Genomic DNA, 23,585 nt, shown 5'->3' on the forward strand with positions numbered 1-23,585 from the left:
CTCAATCATCTGATGATGCACTATGTGTCTGAGAAAAATGTTCTGTGGCACATCAGTGACTCAAGTACTATGCACTGACATGCATCCAGCCATTAAATAGAACAGGGGAGGATGCATAAGATCTCAGTTATGAGGCATCTTTAAACATGACTGACTCAAACACAAGTGTTAACAATAGAGGAATTTGAGTTTGAATCATTAAATTAACAAAGTCAAAGGAAATGAAATAATCTGACATTTTAAGGTTCAAATTACAAACCTAATTCTAAAAGTTGAATTCTGAACAAACTGTTAAAAAATCAGCTTACTGAATATAGAGAGAAAACTACTTATAGCTTTAGAAACACACATTTAGACTTGAAAATATTTAATTTAGTCTAAGCTTTCTGAGGAGTTTTCAAAACATTAGATAATCTTATAGGAGAAGTTATAATGACTATAAATACCCCCACCCTCCCAAATTGGTGGGGACTGTCAATTCACTGAACACACAGAAGCATTCTACCAAGAAAGTAAAATCAGTTTTCCCCTAGGGAATAAACTCCACCCCCCCGCCCCCCACCTCAGAATTCCTTCCTGTGTGGCAGAATGCTGAGGAAAGGTAACTTTCTAAATAGTTACTTTACAAATCAGACTGCCTATACAACTTTATTTTAAGCTATCAGAAGGAAGGGCACAACACTAATTGAGCAATTCTCTAGTAAAGGTAAGTCACATGGGATGCTGGTTTCACTAGACAAACTAAGAGGTATATTTATAACATTATCTGCATTCCCTACCCAATGTTTATGCAGTGACTACGTCTTGCCCAATATAACAACTGAGAAAAAACAAGATCCTTAGTAACAGATCAGAGATAAACTGGAAAGAAAAAGAAAAAATCCAAAACTCTTGCAATCCATCTGAAACACACTGTAGGAATTTCCAAACACCCATCCACAAAGCCTGCACCTTTATTGTTTACAGCAGAAAGACAGACTGTCCCGAGGGGTTAATCATTATCACAGTACTTTATGTACCAACTAGAAGCAAGACATTGAGCACAAAACGGTTTAGAATCTGTGTGTGCTCATGTGTGCATGCTCAGTTGTGTCTGACTCTTTGTAACCCCATGGACTGTAGCCCACAAGGCTCCTCCGTCCATGGGATTTTCCCAGCAAGAATACTGGAGTGGGCTGCCATGCCCTACTCCAGGGGTTCTTCCAGACCCAGGGATCGAACCTCCGTCTCCTGCACCTCCTGCATTGCACGTGGATTCTTTACACCTGTGCCACTGGAGAAGACCATTCAGAATCTGTGTACACCTGCTAATTCAGATTCTCTTAATAGATAATAGTTCAACATCCTTCAAAACAAGGCAACACGGAGTTCACATAAGCTTAAATAATCTTACAACATATTTGCCTCTTTCAGATGGAACCTGGCTTAAAGAGACGTGGCAGTACCCTGGGGTGGAAAGGGAAGGACAGTTACCACTCTGCCATCAGAAATAGCAATACAAAAAACCCCAGTAATAATAGCTACAGCTGACAGACAGTCTACCATTTGCCAGGCACAATATTAGGTGCTATATGTGTACTTTTATTCCCCACCACAGTCTTTAGATATAAGTTCCACTTGTGAATCCTTGTAGTACAGTAAAGAAAAGCAAGGCTCAAGGCAGTAAAGAGATCTGCTCAAGGGACAGGTGAGGGTCATCTGAACAGCCCAGCTCTGCTCCCAGAGCTTGAGTCCTGAATTTATGAACTGCTCACTCCACATGTAATTGTTCATTTAATTTAGGTACTGCTTACATAAACCATACAGGTGAAACATGTGCTTTTATTATAAAATAATTTAGAAACAGATTCATACAATTGATTTTCAAACCATTAATGACATTAAAATACAGCTGACCCTTGAACGACATGGGGGTTAGGGGCACTGACCCCTCTACCCAGGTGAAAATCTGAGTATAGGTGAATCCATGTAGTTCAAAAATGTGTTGTTTGAGGGTCAACTGTGTTTCTTCAGTTATAAAATGCACCATTATTTTCCACACTAAGCAGAAAAAAAAAATTGCTGCCAGTTACAAGATGATAGTAAGACATGTACCAATTTTAGAAATATTAAAACGTGAAAATACTTGTCTTAAAAACTGATGAGGGACTTCCCTGATGGTCCAGGGGTTAAGTATCCACCTTCCGATGAAGGGGATGCAGGTTCAGTTTCTTGTTGGGGAACTAAGATCCCGCATGCCATGGGGCAACTAAGCCTGAGCACCTCAACTAAAGAGAAGCCCAGACACAGCAACCAAAGGTCCCACGTGGACAGCTAAGACCCAACACAGCCACATCAATGAATATATATATACTGATGAGATACACACGCTGATGAAACGCAGTGTGTTTATTTTGCCCACTTGTTCCTATTCACCGTCCCTTTCCAGTTTCATACATTAGCTTCTCTTTACTTACTTAATGGTTGGTGTTCCCAGAATTAGTTCTGGCCTTTTTCTGCTGATTACTCTCTCCCCCTGGGCAATCTCATCTATTTGCAAGGTTTCAACCACCACCTGGTAAGGATATTGTAGCTGTCTTTCCCCAGATCACATTTGCAATGGTTTACCTCCAAACTGATATTGTGTTAATCTCTTAAACTTAATACGTTAAAAAGTCAAACTCACTGTCCTTATCTAAAGCTTGCTTCTCCTTCCAGGGTCTATCTGGTAGTGATGGCATACTGGAGTATATACTGAAGAAAAGACTTTAGACTACACGTCCAAGTTCAAATCTCAAGCTCTGACACAGCCCCCTGTCAGACTTTAGTCAAATGATCTACTGTTACTCAAAAAGTCTGCTTCTTTATCTAAAAAGTGGGGCTAATAACTTTCAGATAGCAGTAAAGATGAATTCAGCTAATTTATGGAAATAACTATCACATGGTCTAATACATAATAGACCCTCAATAAACAGTTGCTATTCAGCTATTATTAATGAGACCCTCTTCTGCCTAGGAACCTAAGTTAAGAAAGATCCCAGGGAGAAGGGAAAGGCTACCCACTTCAATATTCTGGCCTGGAGAGTTTGATCGACTGTATAGGCCCTGGGATCTTTCTAACCCAGGGATCGAACCCAGGTCTCCTGCATTGCAGGTGGATTCTTTACCAGCTGAGCCACAAGGAAAGCTCAAGAATACCGAAATGGGTATCCCATCCCTTTTCCAGTGGATCTTCCCAACCCAGGAATCACACTGAGCTATGAGGGAAGCCCATTCATAAACATTTATAAGTAACATTATTATCAACATAAGCCTCACTATTTAAAGATCAAGATTCAGATTGATTTAAAATATAAAAACTAATAAATGTTTGGAAGTAACATGACAAATAAGTGATAATCAGAAGAAATTATATCTATAATAATTTCAGGTGAACCTGAATGCTTGAGCGTAAAAATGAAACAAGTGGGTTATTTTAAATTAATGACTTCACCTGTAAGGAAATAACAGACTCATGCTATAAACATTTCAACAGCTATCAATTGAGATATACCACGTTTACTTTCAAAAAGAGAAGGATAAAAAGAAATTCAAGAGTACTACAAGATTCCAGCATCTCAGTTTTCTGATTAGTTAGAGGGATAGAAAAACCTGAGAGGATGCAGAAGGCATGCTGTTTTGGGAAAATCCACTGTGAGCATCTTTACATTTCCATACCAACAGGCATACATATAAAGTAGTTTTCCTCAATGTTTTTAGAAGTCCATGCCACCTTTAAAGAAACTTAAAAAAAAGAAAAAAAAAAAAAAAACCTCAATCCTGCCTTTAATGCTTAAAGTATTTTTTTTTTAATCCCATATTAAAACAATGGCAGATTTTGGAGGAAAAAAAAAATTAATTGAAGTAGAACTGCCCTACAACACTGTTGTCCAGGTGTACAACGCAGTGATTCACGACTGCTACACATTACAAAAGCACCACCGCAGTCAGTCTAGTTACCATCTGTCACCATACAAAGTTATTACAGTGTTATTGCCTGTATTCCCTATGCTGTACATTTCATTCCCGTGACTCATTCATTTTGTACGTGGAAGTTTCTACCCCTTAATCTCCCTTACCTATTTCACTCATCCCCTCATACCCTAGCCCTCTAGCAACCACCTGTTTGTTCTCTGTATCTATGAGTCTGTTTCTGTTTAGTTACGTTTGTTCATTTGTTTTCTTTTTTAGATTCTACATATAAGTGAAATCACACGGTATTTATCTTTTTAGTCTGACTTATTTCACTTGGTTCATCTATGTTGTTGCAAATGGCAAGATTTCATTCTTTTTATGGCTAATAGTCCATTATATGTGTGTTTATATATATATATATATATATATATAATTTCTTTATTATTCATTCATTTACCAGTGGACATTTAGTTTGCTTCCATATCTTGGATATTGTTAAAAAATGCTTCAATAAACATAGGGGTTTATATATCTTTTCAAACTACTGTTTTTATTTTCTTGAGAAAAATACCCTGAAGTGGAATTGCTGGATTGTATGGTAGTTTTATTTTCAACTTTATTAAAAACCTCCATACTGTTTTCCATAATAGTTGCACCAATTTACCTTCCCACCAACAGTGCACAGGCTTCCCTTTTCTCCACATCCTCGCCAACACTTATTATTGGTTGTCTTTTTGAGATCAGCCATTCTGGCAGGTGTGAGGTGTTGTCTTGCTGTGGTTTTGATTTGCATTCCTCTGATGATTAGTGACGATCATCTTTTCATGTGCCTCTTGGCCATCCGTATGTTTTTGGAAAAATGTATCCTCAGTCTCTGCCCATTTTATAATTGGTTTGGGTGTTTTTGATGTTGAGGGAAACAATTTTTTTGCTTAAAATCTTTGATCAACATAAGCACTGAGTATTCTTGCTTGATGAAAACGTTTGCCTTCCAGCCTAAGTGGTGTACAAAACAAGAATTCGACGTGGACCACGCTGATCAAACCGCTTTGCTTTTTTAGTCACAGATGGAGAAAAACCAGCCTTGTAGATGGAATGAGGGCCATTCAAAGTCCACTAATTTGTTTTGGAGTAAACAGAGAAATATTTTATTTAAAATTCTTCAAAGTGACTTTTCTAGAAGTTATTTTGGCAACAGAATAAAACTTCAGCTATAAACACTTGCCACAAGGACCTTCCAGCAAAGACTGAATGCAGGTGAGAAAAGTATTCCTCACAAACTCTCAATGGATTTTCAGCTGAGTTGAAAAGCTATCATCCAAATTTGTTCTTCACACAGATTAAGCTAAATTTATCCCCTCCCTGAGCCTTTTTTGTTTTCTTTTTTTTTTTTGAGAAATTCAGTAAGTCAGAAAATTAAGAGGCTTGGTACAACTTAATGCTTAGCAAAGTGGACTCTGGCACTAGACTGAGTTGCAAAGCTGGTTCTGCCAATTATTAGCTGGGTGCCCTGAGGCAAGCTACTAAGACTTCCTGTACCTCGGTAGGCATATCTGTAAAATATGTAAAATACTATCTGTACCTATTTCAGATGACTGTTTTGAGCAGTATAGGAGATAGTACACGTAAGGCATCAGAAAAACATCAAGTGCTTGCAAGAAGCACTTGAAAAATGTTTGTGAGCCTTATTAGTACAGCTGAATTTTGACTGCAAACACTTAATGTATGAAGTACTGTAATGAAGTTGGGTTTCACCCCTTGAAGTTTCAGTTCTTGGTATATAAAACTTTGAAAAACATCTTCCAAATGTTATGCTTTGCTGAATGCTTGCAAATTTGAAGCAGTTGCTTTTGTCTTTATTGTCTCAGAAACAGAGTGACGTTATCCTTCAGTTCATAAATCTTTCCAAGCACTTTTCCTTTTGACACGACTGAAAAGGTCTAACAGAATATGTTGTTGTTTTCAGTCACTAAGACGTGTCCAACTCTTTTGATTGTAGCCCGCCAGGCTCCTCTGTCTACGGGATTTCCCAGGAAAGAATACGGGACTGGGTTGCCATTTCCTTCTCCAAGGGATCTTCCCAACCCAGAGATCAAACCTGCATCTCCTGCATTGGCATTCGGACTCTTTACCACTCAGCCGCCAGGGAAACAGAATATGAGGCAATATAAATATTCACTGATTATTTCTTCTCATAGGTTGATTTCAATTTTTAACATTAAAACCTTCAATTCATTTGGAATGTATTTTAATGTGGAATATAAGGGCTTCCCTGGTGGCTCAGACGATAAAGAATCAGCCTGCAATGTGGGAGACCTGGATTTGATCCCTGGGTTAGGAAGATCCCCTGGAGAAAATTCAGATTTAAGTAGTGTCATTAAAGCATTAGTCAATGGTTCCAAATATTTTTTTCCTTGAATAAATCAACTTTCCCCTATAATCTGAAAATCTATACACAATGGAGTATTACTCAGCCATTAAAAAGAATACATTTGAATCAGTTCTAATGAGGTGGATGAAACTGGAGCCTATTATACAGAGTGAAGTAAGCCAGAAGGAAAAACATAAATACAGTATACTAACGCATATATATGGAATTTAGAAAGATGGTAACAATAACCCAGTGTACGAGACAGCAAAAGAGACACTGATGTATAGAACAGTCTTATGGACTCTGTGGGAGAGGGAGAAGGTGGGAAGATTTGGGAGAATGGCAAGGAAACATGTAAAATATCATGTAGGAAACGAGTTGCCAGTCCAGGTTCGATGCACGATGCTGGATGCTTGGGGCTGGTGCACTGGGACGGCCCAGAGGGATGGTATGGGGAGGGAGGAGGGAGGAGGGTTCGGGATGGGGAACACATGTATACCTGTGGCGGATTCATTTTGATATTTGGCAAAACTAATACAATTATGTAAAGTTTAAAAATAAAATAAAATTAGAAGAAAAAAAAATTTCACATGTGCTTATTACAGTATTTGTCTATTTCTTATTGTTTTCTCAGTGGAAAAAGGGGCTTGATTACATTGGTTAGTCACTGAATCACCAGAGTAATGCCTTGGTGATAGAAATAAATGGCTGGAAGAGGTTTCCTCTCCCAGCTTCAACAGGTTTAATGGATTTTCTAATGATAAAAGGTACATTATTGAAACAAATGCAAATTCATCATAGGTACAATTCTTTCAATATGCTGGAAGATTTTACTTGCTAATATTTGACTTAAGATTTCATAAGTGTAGATTTATGTGAAAGTGTTCTTAACTTTTAAGGAAAAGACAAAACATGGAATTTGGTCATAAGTCACCCAAGTTTCTTAAAATAAACTAGGAAATGGTCCCAATTTTCCCAAGGTGTAGAACAGATTAGCTAATACAGAAAATATCCATTCCTTTAAGATCAGACAAAATTTAACAATTAATATGTCTAGGATTTTTATGTTTGGGAAGGAAAGGACCTTTCTTTTAATCTTATTTTTGTGTCATTCACAGTTTTGACCATTCTGAGTCCATTTTGGTTATTTTTGCTTTAAATCTACTTTTGGCCATTCATTTTGCAGATTTAATTCATTGTTGTAATCTTAAACATATTACTCTTTTCAAATCCATTAAAAAAAATTCCCTTTGCATCTATGGTTACAAACCTCTTTCTCTTTTTTTTTTTTCTTTTAAAGGTGTGTCTCAGGATAATATTATGGTTAGATTAAAAAAAAAAAGTCAAATCCTTGCCTTTTAACAGAACAGTGTAGTCACTGTGTGAAAAGTTCAGGTTTAATTTTAATCTGTATCCTGTTTTTTATGCTTCCAAAACCTCTGCTTTCCCCCTCATTCTTAGCCAACTGATTAGGAAGTTATTCATTCTATTTCTACTCAAGCATTGCTTGACTTGACTTTCTTGATCCTGTCACTTCTTAATTAATGTCAATAAGAAAATAACATTTTTTTAAAATTTCCTTGCACTCTTCCATCTTCCCTCTGCATGCCAAACTACTGAAACATTTTATAATCACAGATTCCCATTACTGTAAGTCTGTCTCAGTATTCTTTTTTGAGAACTCATTTATCATTAGTCTTATGAGTGAGTGAGTGAAGTTGCTCAGTCGTGTCCGACTCTTTGCGACCCCATGTACTGTAGCCCGCCAGGCTCATCGGTCCGTGGAATTTTCCAGGCAAGAATACTGGAGTGGATTGCCATTTCATTCTCCAGGGGATCTTCCCCACCCAGGGATCGAACCCACGTCTCCCACATTGCGGGCAGACTCCTTATTGTCTGAGCCACCAGGGAAGTCCTATGACTTATGACTTAGTACTATATTAACAATTCTTATTCACAATTAATTGCATACCACTTAAAAAAACCAAACAAACAAAACCACCCTACTATCATTTCCTCCCCTTATCAGGTTCTTTATTCTTACTACTTATTTGGCTCTAGCAAGTCTTTGCATAATTTCCCCCCTCCAGGGCAAGCACATGACTGGGATATTTTGCAAGTCATTCACTGTCAATGATGATCTCTGTGGTGCTCTTTCAAGATGCCTCAGCTGGCTGTAAAATCTGAGTAACAACCTTTTCCTGTTGATATCTAAAGTGATGCTCTGTTGCTTTTAGCATATAGTGCTACCACTTAACTGGATACAAATTTATTCTCCTTCTTTCATATGGATAACTTCTCCCTCACTTCACTCTATGCCACCCCCACGTGATGTTTAGAGTTTATTCATTTTTAAAATACAACAATTTTGTTAGAATACATTTAAAGAGTGAATTCTTTCATCATTATTATTCTCTTAGTAACAGCTTTCTTGAGATATAATTCACATAGCATAGAATTTCCTCATTATTTATTGCTGGCCACCGTTGATGTCAAGATTCACGATTCCCTTCAGCTAAAGTGGTGGTGAACCTGAGACATTTAATATGTAAGCTCGGGTTATCAGAGGCCTATCTGATGGGCCCTGAAGCTGACTGTTGCTGCCACACGGTGCCTCCTCCCTTCGGTTCCACTGGCTCCATCTTGGAACACACTTTGCATTCTTCACATACTCCTGGCTTTGTCACCAGGTTCCTCTTCTTTCTCCATTGTTTTGCCAGGTCCAATCCTCACCCTTCCCCTCTCATTCTATACACTCTTCCTGGGTAATCTCATCCACTTTGGGGCTCCACCTGTCATCTCTATCAGTGGTTCTCAAGCCCCTCCCAAATACTGTTTCTGCAGAAGCATTCTTCCATCAGTAGCATCTCTCATCAGACACAGCAATTCACAACTGCAGGGACATTCTGAAATCTCAGGAGGTACATTTATAGCTTCAAGAAGCACTTTTCTGGGAACCTTTAGTTGGAGACACATGTTTGCTCCATCTGTGGAGGACACTGTCCAGTCCAGGGGCCTGGGGGTCACGACCACTAGACCTGAAGATACAGATGGTACAGTTCACCACCACATCTCATAGAGCGTCTAACTCAAAGCAGCACAACGAATATCTGCTGAAGGAATGAATTCAATCACTAATTGCTGTGGTTTCCAATTCATACCCTTTCGACTCATCCTCTTCTCTTCATTTGCACTGTCAGAATTTGAGTTAATGTCACGATTACTGTCTACTGACTACTGGTGAAGTCTCCCAGCCTCGAATCCTGCTTCTCCCAACCCATTCTTCATGCTAGAGTCAGTTATCTTTTTCAGTTATAAATCAGTTCTTACCATCCCTCAACTTAAGGTCCTTTAAAATCAAACCTAAATTTCTTAACAGATATATAAGTCTCTAATTCTTTTGACTTTGTACACAGCATTTCTTCTACTTAGAACAACTCAGATATTAATGTAAAGAGAATTTCTTGATGCCCCAAAGCTGAATTAAACACTCATCTTTTGTGCTCTCTGAAGTACCCTGTTCTTTTCCTACTACTGTACATATACTGTATTACAACTGTGTGTTTACTTGTCTGTCTCCTCAACTACACTATACATTTTGCTAGGTGGGCTAATGTCCTTTTCACTGAATCTCAATGCCCTGCCTGGAACAGAGACGGCATTCGATGAGTGTCTGGTGAATGAATATCACTAGTGACCACGGAAGTAGGTAACTTTGGAATTTCATCACAGGGACTCTGAACCCAGTGGGATCCATAAATAAATACTAAGAGGCCATAAACACCATGAAATTGTACCCAGCATTTTTTGAGAGTAGTTTTCAGACTGTGTGAAGAGTCAATAATCCTAAAAACTTAAAAAAAATATATCCCTGTTGGAGTTTATTTGGTTAGACAGAAACTTGCTAAAGTGTATTACAAATGAACAAAAACAAAACGTAAATACATAAACACAACACGCAGACACACTAATATACACACACAGAGACTGACTGAATTATATCGAGCCTTACGGTAAATCTTTTATTGGAAAGGGACAAGAGTCAGAAAGTTAAGAGGGCTGTAGCAGGACTGAAGAAAACCAGACGATGCCAGAAAAAGAATTTAGAAAGACAGAACAGAGAATGAAAGGGAAATTCGGTCTACTCTGTCATTTCATATAGGCTCCTTATGTAGCCGGCCTGTGAAAGGTTAGGGCTTTACAAAGGATGTCCCAAGTCTGAAGATATCTGTATAGTTTGGAAAACTGCATCTTCAGCTTGCTGAAATGCTGCCCAACTTCAGCGTAATTCTGTCTCACCAGTCTAGTTGTCTTTTCAGTTCTGTCCAGTGAATCTCTGTCTCGACACTGACCTTTGACAGAAGGAAAGAAGGAAAAAAGGCAGGCACTCGCCTGGGCTCATGAGAAAAGAGACACAGGGAGAAGAGTAAGTCACATGCTCATTACTTTTCAATTTAATCTTTCTCTGGCTCACTCTATTCCTTTGTCTTTGCTTAGGGTAAACTTTATGTACTTCTTTATTTGCAAGAATCTTGACAAGATACCATGTACTTTGGTAAAGTAAGGAAATATACTTAAATTCTGAAAAAATACAGGCAGTTTTGAGAGTTGTGGTTTTTTTAAAATAAATGTTGACCATGGTTAGCCTCTACTCACTAATTAAACATTTAATGAAACTAGGAAACATGATTTTTCTTTCTTTTTTGGCAGAGGGGAGGTTATTTCCATATAGAATGTAGCATATTATACAGCCCGGTTTGCTTTAGAAGATGCTAACTTCTGTATCCTAAGATTCTGTTACTGATTCACTAAAGTAGGACAAGTACTTCAGAGGTGGTGACAGGCTTGGCTTTGAGAGTTTTGATGCTACCCAGGCTAACTTCCACTATGGACCTCCTGTCGGGTCCTCAGTATAGCTACTGTCTTACTTACATTCAGGCTGTCTCTGGCTGTGAAACACATCTTGTTCACATGGGAATGAAAAATGGACCCTTTCCTCCTCCTCCTCATCTTTTATCCAAAGGAAATAAAAGCCAGAGGATGGTAAATCTGGTCAAAAAGCCTGAAAAATTTACTGACTGGTTAAACAGCATCTAAATAATCAGGAATGGCCCACAAACCTATAAAGCAATTCATTCCCATAGTATTCATTTAACATCAGTCTACAAGAATAACTCTGATATACAGAGATAGCAGTCTCATGAATTTTACATGTGCCTTATTTTGCGGCAGAACTCCACTGTATAAAATAGACAAAATTGTGATTGTCAAAACAATAGTTTTAAAGAACCAAGTAAGTCTTAAAGATTCTATATTTTTCTGTCCTATTTGAGATCTTTTTGTCTTAATCTACCAATAAAATATAGATTTTAAATCAAATTGATAACTGAGGATTGCTCTAGGTACCTTCTTGCTAAATTTATAGTGAAATGTAGTGATCAATTATTCTGGCTGGAAGTTGGAGTGACAGGGGAGGAATAGGAGAGAAAGAGGAAAAATTTCCATTTACCAAAGTCCCACCTGATAGTGTACTTATGTAATACAAGAATCAATTTTTAAAAAATTCCAGGATACACTTGAGAGTTGTAGTGAGTTTTGCCCTGTTATCTACTCTGATATCCTTTTTGACAAGGTACTGCTGTTAATGATTTATTGAAATCTGGTTTACATTCCGTTACAGGTAAGCAGAACATGGCGTTGAGAACTTGTGCTTTATTTTTTCCATAGCAGTGTGTGGAATTTTGAAACCCTTTCAAATGCTACTGGGACTGTTTGGAGGAAAGAGAAAGATGAGAATGGAAGAAAAAAAAATTCTATAACCTCGTTCATTGCCTGCTCTACTTCCATCCTTATCCTTAATCTTGTCGAACTCATTGTGTCCTCCATCTTCTTTGGGTTTCACTGCTGCAAGAGAGACCCAGGTTAGGAAGTGACTTGAGTATGACACCAGGATCGATGCTGACAATGAGATGGGAGCCAGAAGTGAAGCCACAAGGGGCTGTGAAGCCAGAACTGGAAATGAGTTGTTGGGGGTTCTCAGCATGTGGCATCTACATAACATCATACATTCCATTTACCCAAATGGGTGTGAAATTCACCAAACCAATAATACTCACCCAGAGGATAAGGGTCTATTATCATTGATACAGTATTATTTGGTACTCTTCAGCTAAAATGCACACATTATTAAGATGTCCTAACATACTACTTCTGGGAAGACCTTTTCTGGTGAAGTGTGGAATGGAAAGGGAACATGGAGCAAGATGACACAGATGGGCATCACCTGGGAAATCCAGCAGTCCGCTCCAACGGATGCCCACAAGGTAGTATTTACCTTGATGAGCCTTGCAGACTCTGATACCCGATCTCACTGACTGGACCCAGGAATGCAGACTCATGCTAACAAAACTCACAAGACACTGATGTATACAAAAAAAAAGAAGGCGACTTTATTATTTACAGTGAACAACAGAAGAATCAGGCATACTGACTCTGCATCAGTCTGATAGTGATGACTCTGCATCAGCCTGATAGTGCATTATCTCCTTGGGAAGGCAAATCACCAGAGGGAAGCTTGGTGCACACAGAAGCAGAACAAGTGGAGTTAATTACACAGGATTCCAGTGCAGAATGGCATGAGGCTCTGCAGCTCTGTACCACAGGGCTATCCACCTGCCACCACAGGTTGGATGCTTTCCTCCACCTGGCACGTGCTATTGGTCAGACAGTGCTTTGTTAGGTATCGTGACAATTTCATTAAGAGTTTTTCTTTTCTTCTGTTTTGGAGAGAGAGAAAATGCTCTCCTGAGCATTCTTCTATGTTTGTGTATTTTAAAGATGTCAGTACCATCAATCAGGTTAATCAAATCTCTGTGCCCAGAGTCCTTATGTCTCGTAAGATCATGTTGCCTTTCTTGACTTTAATCACTTAGACGTTCATTTCTTAGTTTAATTTTCAGAGAGTATTTGCATTTTTCTGCTTTCTGGGATCAAGAGGGGCACCACATGGTGGACTCCACATTTGCCTACAGGTTCCACAAAGTGTCAGTTAAATTCAAATCAACCTGTATTCACTGTGCCAACTTTACTCCCACTGCTGTGCCAGATACAAAATAATACTCAAAAGCATAAAGAGAGACTCTAAAGAGACAGTGTATCTACTGGATACCTACAGTCCTAAATTCTTTTAAAGGTACATTTATTCATTCATTTTTTACTAGCATTTATAGACCCTATCCTATATATGAGGATTAATTAGAAACAAGAAATATAAAGATAAAAATTGTCTTGTTCCCTTTAAGAGCTTACAGTCTAGCAAAGGAACAAGACATTTAAACAAAAAAAAAAGGTACTGTGCCAAACGGTATGGAACCTGGTGGAAGAACACTTTTTTTAATCTAAGGGCAGAAACAGAAGCCATCCTTTTTAATCTGTTTTTTAAAATAAGGCTGTCCTCAGTAGTTGAATACTCTTTCACATCTTTTTTTGTGTATATGAAACACACATAAACTTCTGCATTCCCAAACACATGTATTTTAAAATTTCTGTATCTTATCAATATGTGGAATTTATATATTACACATTCTATTATAGAACATAGACACACATGCACATATACATTTATATAATGCACATATGTGTGAGATATTATTGTTATCTCACATCTAACTTTTTGTTTTAAATTTTAACACGTACACAGAAAAGTACACAAAACAAAAATGCCTTGTTTAGAAAATAAATTGCCCTACTGAGCTCCCACTAGGTCCATAAACAGAGGATTCTGAGTACCCCAGAAACTCTGCACCACCCCCAAATCACTATGCTAATCTTAATATTAATCATTTACTAGCTTTCTATATAGTGTTACTACCCAATGCAGGCAAAGTCCAAATTTGCCTGCAGGAGAAGGCAATGGCACCCCACTCCAGTACTCTTGCTTGGCAAATCCCATGGACGGAGGAGCCTGGTAGGCTGCAGTCCATGGGGTCGCTAAGAGTCGGACACGACTGAGTGACTTCCCTTTCACTTTTCACTTTCATGCATTGGAGAAGGAAATGGCAACCCACTCCAGTGTTCTTGCCTGGAGAATCCCAGGGACGGGGGAGCCTGGTGGGCTGCCGTCTATGGGGTCACATAGGGTCGGACACGACTGAAGTGACTTAGCAGCAGCAAATGCCCTCAAGGGAAAAGCAGCGTTAGTTCTGAATTTTCATTCCTTTTGATGCAATGGTAAGTGGAACTGCTTCTTGAATTTCTCTTTCTGATCTTTTGTTGTTAATGTATAGAAATGCAACAGATTTCTGTGTATTAATTTTGGAACCTGCAACTTTACCAAGTTCGCTGATGAGTACTAGCAGTTTCCTGGTAGCAGCTTTAGGATCTTCTATGTATAATGTCATCTGTAAACAGTGACAGCTTAACTTCTTCTTTTCCAATTTGGATTCCCTTCTTTTTCTTCTCTGACTGCTGTAGCTAGGACTTCCAAAACTATGTTGAACAAAAGTGGTGAGAGTGGACATCCTTGTCTTGTTCCTGATCTTAGAGGGAATGCTTTCAGCTTTTCACCATGGAGTATGATGCTAGCTGTAGGTTTGTCATACATGGCCTTTATTATGTTGGAAATATGCACCTCTATGCCCACTTTCTGGAGGGTTTTTATCATAAATAGGTGCTGAATTTTGTCAAAAGCTTTTTCTGTCTAAGCTTCTCTGAATTCTTGTTTTTCCTTACAGTTCCTTAAGAGTTTCAGGACTTCGCTCTTCTGAGGATGTTTTCTTGTACATATTCAACAACTTCAATAATTTTCAGCAAGAAAATTGTTCAAATAACTTAATCAGCCATATTTCCAGTAACAAAAATTGGTGACACTTCTCAATTTCTTCCTGTGTTACAGTTCTAAAAATAAATATAGATTCTTATCTACTAGATCCTGACCCCTTAGGGATTATGAGAAGTAAACATCTTTGATTTCCCACAGCATAAAGTGTGAAACACGCAATAAATGCACAAGGACTAAAGAATAAGCGAATGGAAAAGAGAAGGAATATGTAATTATCCTGCCCTTGAAGAGTTTCCATTTTCCTTCTGCAAAGGAAGATGAGATATATATGTATACAACATTTTAACACAATAAAGAGACATGTTTAAAGGAAATCACTTATATTCACTGACATGGACAAATTTCCAAGATACATCATCAGATGGAAAAAGAAAGTTATAAGATGGTGTATGTGTGTAAAATATATCTAAATCTATAGCTATCTCCATGTGGATAAACATGTATGTGTGTACTATGTGCCATGTATATTCTTGCTTATATGCAGAAATATGACAGTAAAGACACATAATGGTGGTTATCTCTGCAGATTGGAATTGGGAAGCCAGGAGCAATCTTTTCACTTTCAAATATCCTATGAAATAATTTTACATGAAGCGTATATTACTTTTATAGTTAGGGGGAAATTTTCAAATTATATTCAAAGGCAAACATACCTGACACAGGAAATCAAGAACTAAAAACAGCCAGAAACCAGATCCCAATAAAATGGTTATTTTGAGACATTAGTCTGCCATCTTCTCAGTCTGTCAGCTTTCCGAATAAAGTCATACTTCTTCCCTCAAAAAATAAAAATAGCCAGGAAGACAGATATTACTGGGGAAGGCTTATTTGAAAAGGTAGGACTTGAAATGGATCCTGCAGGATTGGCAGAACATAAGTTAGAGAAGAGGAATGGGGGGAAGTGGCCTTAATGAACAAGAGTTGTGCTGTGATCAGACAGCAGGGAAAGAGTTAGAGTGGCACCCAGAGAGGCCATGAAGAAGTGCATTCACCTGGCTAAAGTTAACTCCAGTTTACACTGAGAGGCAGGATTAAATGGACATAAAGTCAAGGTCTAAAATGGTGAAATGTCATCAATATTGAGTTTATAATTGGGTTGATAGGAAATAGAAGTCAATACAAGACACTACTCGTCAAATGGAGTAGTTTGTGCAGAATGAGATCAAAGGAGAAAGACCCCTGGTAATTTGCAGTGTTAGATTAATAACAATTGGTTGAGAAATGCACAGTTTTGGACTATTCAATTGTTGCAGTGGGTAAAACTTAGCAATACCTTGTTCAAAATCAAAAATGTCTCTACATTTGACTTTAAGGAAGAAAAATTCTAAATAAGTAAAATTTGGCAGAATTAAGTATCTTTAGGGTTTCAAATTGTTTGGATCTATATATTTATCACATTAAGGCCCAAATCACAAAATTATGAGAATCAAAAAAAGATTACTATAAATTCATAATACAAGTAATACTTAAAAATTTTTTCTTCCAAGTAGATTTTAACTTCTGAGTGACATATTACAGCCTGGGGCTATAGTCTTAAAGTGGAGTTTATTATAGTTTTACAGTATTTCAAAAGTTTCAGTCAGATACTTTTCTTGCCTAGCTAGAGGTCAAAAGCTTGAGGATTCTTACATGATAGAAAACAAACTTCAAAAAGCTTAAAAAGTGACCTGTCATACTTCAGACTCTTTACTTTTCTGTAAGGTCACATTTCTGAGGAAGATGACAGAGTTGGTGATTGTGTAACTAAGCCTCCAGAGCTACTTACGACTCTGGAATGTGATCATTGTTTTGCAATGGAGTTGGTCACCATCATATGAAAATCTTGGGAAATAAAATATCTTGTTTACCTGCTAGTTCCTGTCATAGAATAGCTCATTCACACACAGCATTGTATTACTTTAGTCTAAATTCCCAGCCTACCTTGCTTGGCACTAGTGATTCTATCTTAAAAGAATGTTAAGAATATTTCTACATACTTGGAAAGGTAAGCAAAAGAGGGAAGAGGGTCAGGGGAGAGAGAAGAGTGGGAGAGAAGAAAAGAAACGCTTCACAGTAACACAGGAAGCAGGAGATAGGAGAGGACACAGATGAAACTTGGCTCTGAGTTGCTACCTGTTGGTAGAAGGTGGAGCTGAGTACACAGCAGTCCATCTTATACTGTGTCTACTTTGTATGTTCTATAATTAACTGTTCCATAATTTAAAATGTAAAAATGAAAAAGAAAAAGCACATACTTAATTTTTCAAGACTGTCTCCTAACTTGTAACCTAAAAAGGGATAATACAGTACTATTAATAGTACTGCAATAAATAAGTCATCTTTAGAACACTGATTTAAGGGTTTAAGAGTTTCTGAAGCTCATCTGCCCAGCAACAATAACAAAATTTATGCTGGATGATAATCCTTATTCTGCACATCATCCTTACAATAAAGCACTTTCACATTCATATCTCAACCACTCTACACATGAACACTGTGAGATCTGGTGGGTGACATTCTAATTTGGGAAAAACATGAGGTTCAGAGAAGTTAAGTAGATTTCAGTTCTTTCATTCATTCCACAAACACTTACTAAACACCTGTGTTAGGCAAATCTATTCTAGCTATTAGAAATTAAGAGACAAAGAAAATGTGATTCCTTTTTTCAAGAGGTGCATAGTCTAGCAGAGGGGACGGATTTATAAAACAATTACATGGTGATATGGTTTATACTACAACAAAGTGTTTTTCAAGAAAAAAATGTTTAATTATGACCTAAAGTAAGAAATACATTGTATACTGCAACCCAGGATAAACAAACAAGTTTAAGTGAAACAGAAGTTTTATGAAACACAACTCTTTCTATACATGATTCACTCTGTGGTATTTTCTAATCTACCCTATTCTGTATCTTTTCTTTTTTTAATAAAATGCTGGTCACAACCTTTTACAACTGGATTGCTGCTTACAACATCTCATTATTCACTACTGGGTGTGACCTACAGTGTACAAAAGTGTCAGGATGAGTATGATTGGAGTTCTGCGGCAACACAAAAAGAAATATAGACTGTTTCAGGGAATGAGAAAGGTCTGAAAGAGGTCAGTCTCTGAGTACTCACAATACTAAAATGGCAGAACCAGAACAAAGTCTTAAGAGACTTTTTGCTCTTGGAATTATTGTACTGTTGCACGCTGGCCAAAGACACGGCAGCGACAGACTGTGAACTCACTGAAAAGCTACCAAAACAAGTTGTTTTCCTGAAGGGATGTCGGAAATCATTCGTTCACATTTACTACCTCTTTACTATGCGGCACAGCACTTCCTGTCTACTGGCTCATCCTGCTACTACCTGTGAGACAACTGTAAACATCCTGAGACCATGAGGTTTACTCTATGACTAACAGTCCCAGATATTTGTTTCCTCAAATCTCTGGAAGACCTAAAAACAAGAGATCAGGCCAATATGTGTTAGATGTAAAATCAGATACTGTAATTTTTATCAACCACTGATCTAATCTGTGATTTTGTTCAAGGCCTTGATCTTCTATTTCAGCCTCAAAAGTTTGCTGTCCACGCAGCCAGCTGTGGCTGCCGTGTACAGGGTGCAGGGAACAGAAAGGGTAGCAACCATTCATATCTTATGCCGCTGCCCCCTGCCGTCGAAGAGAGAGAGGGGCAAGATTACAGGGACCCGTAGATTTGATTTTGCTTTGTCATTTTGTCCAATAGGAAGGTTTCCATTTTCAGGTACTTGTTCTGAGAATCTATTTTGCAGGAAAGACTCATTTTGTGAACCTGACATAGTTCTTTGGGCCTTTTATCCAGTAAGCAATAAAAGAGAAAAGGTGCTTTTCCACATCAACATGTGCTCAGCTTACAACACTGCTACTATTCCTTGGGCATTCAATAAATATTCATCAAGGATACGGATACTGACACTGAACAGAAAATAGACAAAAGGAAGAAAGTTAATTGAACTTCATGAAATATAGAGGAACTACAGCTGTTTCTCATCCCTACTTCCCCAAAGGGAAACATGGTTTGAATATCAAGATAAAAGATTTTGTGGGCTGAAGTACCCTTAATTAAAATAAAATCAAACTGAACTGAACCAAACCAAAAACATCAACCAGCATTTGTGCCTTTAATCATATAATTGTAGGGTCTCAGTAAATTGAAAGTATTCTGGGTTAGGTTTTATAGGTATTAACTCAGTAACGGAGGGTTGGCCAGAAGGAAATGAAAATTATAGTTTTGAGAAAGTCACTGAAAAACAAGCCATTTGTAAGACACTCTGAGCTTTGGAGAATCTCTTGCTTTGGAAGACCTGTTTAGGGCTGATACCTCTGAATATTCTAAGACGTCTAAACAGGTGAATGAACTACAATCTAAAAGACTTTCATGTTTTAGGCTATACAAAAGATTTATTTTAAGAATATTCACTCTTTAATTTAGACCGCCAAGTATAACATTTTCAAAATGTTGTAAATATTTAGTTGAGAATCAAATGATAAAACATTAAAACAACCAACATAAGCTTGGTATCGTTTTCCTTCTACAATCTTTAGGACTCACTTCCAACTTTGTATGAAGCATCTTCAAATGACTGCACTGCTTTAGGTATCCTGGACCCATCATGTCCAAAACCAACTCTAATTCAATTCTACTCTTTTTTCCTGCCAACCTCCCAGAACACCCATTCTTCTTCATTAATTCCAGTAATCCCTATAATGAGTATTCACAGGAAAAATCCACAGGAGAAGGAATTAAATACGAAAACTTTCATATTGGATTCATGATCAAAAGTATTTATTAAGGGTATGTGATTTTTACTTTTTCTATTTCATATTCAGTGCTCCCATTTCACTTAGTTTATGTCTTCCAATTTCTCTGTCTCTTTTTGTTATTGTTGTTCTTTCTTAAGCCTTTACCAAGCCAAGTTAAAAAGCTTTTGTATACATATATGTATATAGTACAGAGAAGACAATGGCAACCCACTCCAGTACGCTTGCCTGGAAAATCCCATGGATGGAGGAGCCTGGTAGGCTGCAGTCCATGGGGTCGCTAAGAGTCGGACATGACTGAGTGACTTCACTTTCACTTGTCACTTTCAAGCATTGGAGAAGGAAATGGCAACCCACTCCAGTGTTCTTGCCTGGAGAATCCCAGGGACGGGGGAGCCTGGTGGGCTGCCGTTATGGGGTCACACAGAGTCAGACATGATTGAAGCGACTTAGCAGCAGCAGCATGTATACAGTATGTATAATATGCATATTTTAGAAAATGTATGAATTTTTGCCTAACTAAAAAAATTATGACATTTTGAGTCCACTTGTTTGACTTCTCATGAACAGAATGCTAGACTTCTTTCTAATTTATATTCACTCAAAACTTTTATATAGCTTCATGTATTTTGGCATCTAGCATTACTGCTAAATGTCTAGAAAATTTATAATCTTAGTGATTATAAAAGTTCTTTCTGAATGAGGAGTGAAACTAATTCAATTCTGAGAATATAAAGAAATATTATGTTGTAAAAAAACCAGGAAATTAACAAGTCATACAGTATCATTAACTAAAGTACAGATTTTGCTCAAATTTCATAAAATTTTATGCTGCTGCTGCTGCTAAGTCGCTTCAGTCGTGTCCAATTCTGTGCGACCCCACAGACGGCAGCCCACCAGGCTCCCCCGTCCCTGGGATTCTCCAGGCAAGAACACTGGAGTGGGTTGCCATTTCCTTCTCCATGCATGAAAGTGAAAAGTGAAAGTGAAGTCGCTCAGTCGTGTCCCGTGTCCGACTCTTAGCGACCCCATGGACTGCAGCCTACCAGGCTTCTCTGTCCATGGGAGTTTCCAGGCGAGAGTACTGGAGTGGGGTGCCATTGCCTTCTCCAAATTTTATGCTAGTGACTATTATTAGCTTTCAAACTATATTCAAGACTCCACATTGTATTTAATTGCATTAAGCAGCTTCAGCTGTATGCAACAAATTCTGGTAAATTCTCTTTTCATTTTTATTCTATTACAAATACTTTCTAAGTTTCCTTGTTACGGCTTCTTAGACACAGCTATATAACCATCATCTAAAACTGGAAATTTAATTTCCAAATACATGGGATTTTGTTTAAAGTAAAACAAACAAAAAAAAGAGTACGTGATTTTTAAAAAGTCGAGACGACTAATCTAGACCTCCTAACTGCCTTCAGATCATCAGTCTACTAAGGGCTTCCATTCTACGCCTCTTCCACCTCTTTCTCTTCCATTCCTACCACTTCTGCAGTAGCTCAGTTTCTCCATGTCCTGCTTGGATTTCTGCAAGTCTTCCATCTTGTCTCACTTCTTGCAATATCCTTTTTCAATTCCTCTTTGCTCTGCCACTAGAAGTACCTTCATTAGTCAGATAACATCACTCATACAAAAAAAAAGATATCAAAGGGGCAAGGGGGGTGGTGGTGGGATGAACTGGAAGATTGGGCTTGACACACACACACTATTGGCACTATGTAGAGAAGAGATAACTAGTGAGAACCTACTGAATAGCACAGGGAACTCTGCTTGGTGCTCTGTGGTGACTTGAGTGGGAAGGAAATCCAAAAAAGATGGGACACATGTGCACGTATGGCTGAGGCACTTTGCTGTACAGTAGAAACTAACACAACATAGTAAAGCAACCACACTCCATTCAAAAAAAAAAAACAAAGGCACTACCTACACAATAATCCAAACACTGGAAAGTGGTTTTTATGACTCTCTACACTTGTAGTGGGGAAGAAGCATGACCTTCAGGCCTAGGTTTGAGTTTTGGTCCTGCCTCTGATAAAGCTTTGTGATTTTGGGGGAAATCACTTAGGCTTCTTGAGCTTTTTATTTCCATCTTCCAAAGTGGTGATATTAATAGCTCACAAAATTGTTACATAAATCAAATGAGACCATCTATGAATGAGAAGGAACGTAGCACAGTCAGACACACACTACCAGGGAAGTTGCTCAGTCGTGTCCAACTCTTTGTGATCCCATGGACTGTAGCCTACTAGGATCCTCCATCCATGGAATTTTCCAGGCAAGAATTCTGGAGTGGGTTGCCATTTCCTTCTCCAGGGATGTTCCTGACCCAGGGACTGAACCCAGGTCTCCCGCATTGCAGGCAGACGTGTTACCATCTGAGCCCCCAGACACACACTAACCGATCATCAACTGTTTGATCCCTTCTTGCTCTAGCCTTGATGCTACTACTGCCCTCTGTCTCACTCCCATTACACCGGACCCCACGACTCTGGCACATAAAACACCAGCCCACCTAGGAGACGTGACTTCCTCAAATGTGACACGTGCTCTCAGGCCTCTGTGGTTCTACGTTTTATGCCCTTGCTTCACAGGTCCTTCAACTGCCATCTCAAATGAAATTCTACCCACGCCTCAAGGCCCAGCTCAAATGTCAACTCTTCCAGGAAGTCTTCTACCAACCAGAATTAACCGCTTTTCCTTCATGTTCTCCATGCACACTGCTTACAGCTTTATTTTTGTATTTATTTCTGTTATATTACTATTATATTTGTATTAAATATAAAATTATGCTTATATATGTTACCTGTGTGAATTACAAGCTTCTTGAAGGCAGAAAGCATGCTTCTTCTCAGCAACTAGCACCTTGTACTGGGAGGGATTTAATAAAAGTCTGCTGGTTGAATAAATGTATCAAAACATTTTCAAAATGAGTAAATTTTTACCAAAATGAAACACCAATTACTTGTTTCAACTACTGAAATAATTTTTAGAAAACAACTTCTACTTGAAAAATATACTATTAATCTTTCTAATATGTAAATTAAAAACAACAAAGAAATGACCTGAAAATGGTAAATTTTTGATACTTCAGACTCAGTGCAAAGAAAAAGATATTACTTTTAAACTATTAAACTGATAATATCAATTATCATCCACTGATAGACTACTCGTGAGTGAATATTAATAGAGAGTAATGACTCAAAGAGGAAAATCATGCTACATAAATGTATTATTAGATATCAATTTAAAATCATATTTTCAGATACTTTATGAACTCACACTATAGTGAGGGAAATAATCAGAACACAAAACTGATCCCAATCTTGCAAGGATATGTTTTATAAGAAAAAAGACTATGGAAATATAGAAGCTATTACTATGTGGTGTGACTAGAGGTGATTTTTATCTTTTGTCTTTTGTATTATTTCAATTTTCTATGACATAAACATTTGCATACTTAGAAAAGTAATTTTAAAAAGGATTGAATATCAAGAAATTCTAATTAAAACTTAACCTGATTTGCAAATACTAAAGAAGTTTTATGAGCCCAGTAAAAGACTTTCTGATTCTTAATATTAATTGCAATCTATTTGTGTAGACATCATTCAACACCAAGAGTTAATGCTACAGTTTAAAAGATGTTAATAAAAGCTTTCCTGAATTCTAAATAGAGTA

At 37.8% G+C, this 23,585-nt stretch overlaps 1 protein-coding gene across 7 annotated transcripts in view; it reads right to left on the reverse strand.

The window, feature by feature from the left end:
• The window catches only part of NSMCE2 (NSE2 (MMS21) homolog, SMC5-SMC6 complex SUMO ligase), a 238,184-nt gene that overhangs the window by 102,287 nt on the left and 112,312 nt on the right, over window positions 1-23,585 (reverse strand). For 4 of the 7 annotated variants that reach the window (XM_010811958.3, XM_010811957.4, XM_059893243.1 and 1 more), the window contains one exon: window positions 12,125-12,208. In XM_010811958.3, the coding sequence (XP_010810260.2) occupies window positions 12,125-12,208 (84 nt within the window). 7 annotated transcript variants of the gene reach the window in all.

Source organism: Bos taurus, chromosome 14 (genome assembly GCF_002263795.3).
Source record: "Bos taurus isolate L1 Dominette 01449 registration number 42190680 breed Hereford chromosome 14, ARS-UCD2.0, whole genome shotgun sequence".
NCBI lineage: Eukaryota > Metazoa > Chordata > Mammalia > Artiodactyla > Bovidae > Bos > Bos taurus.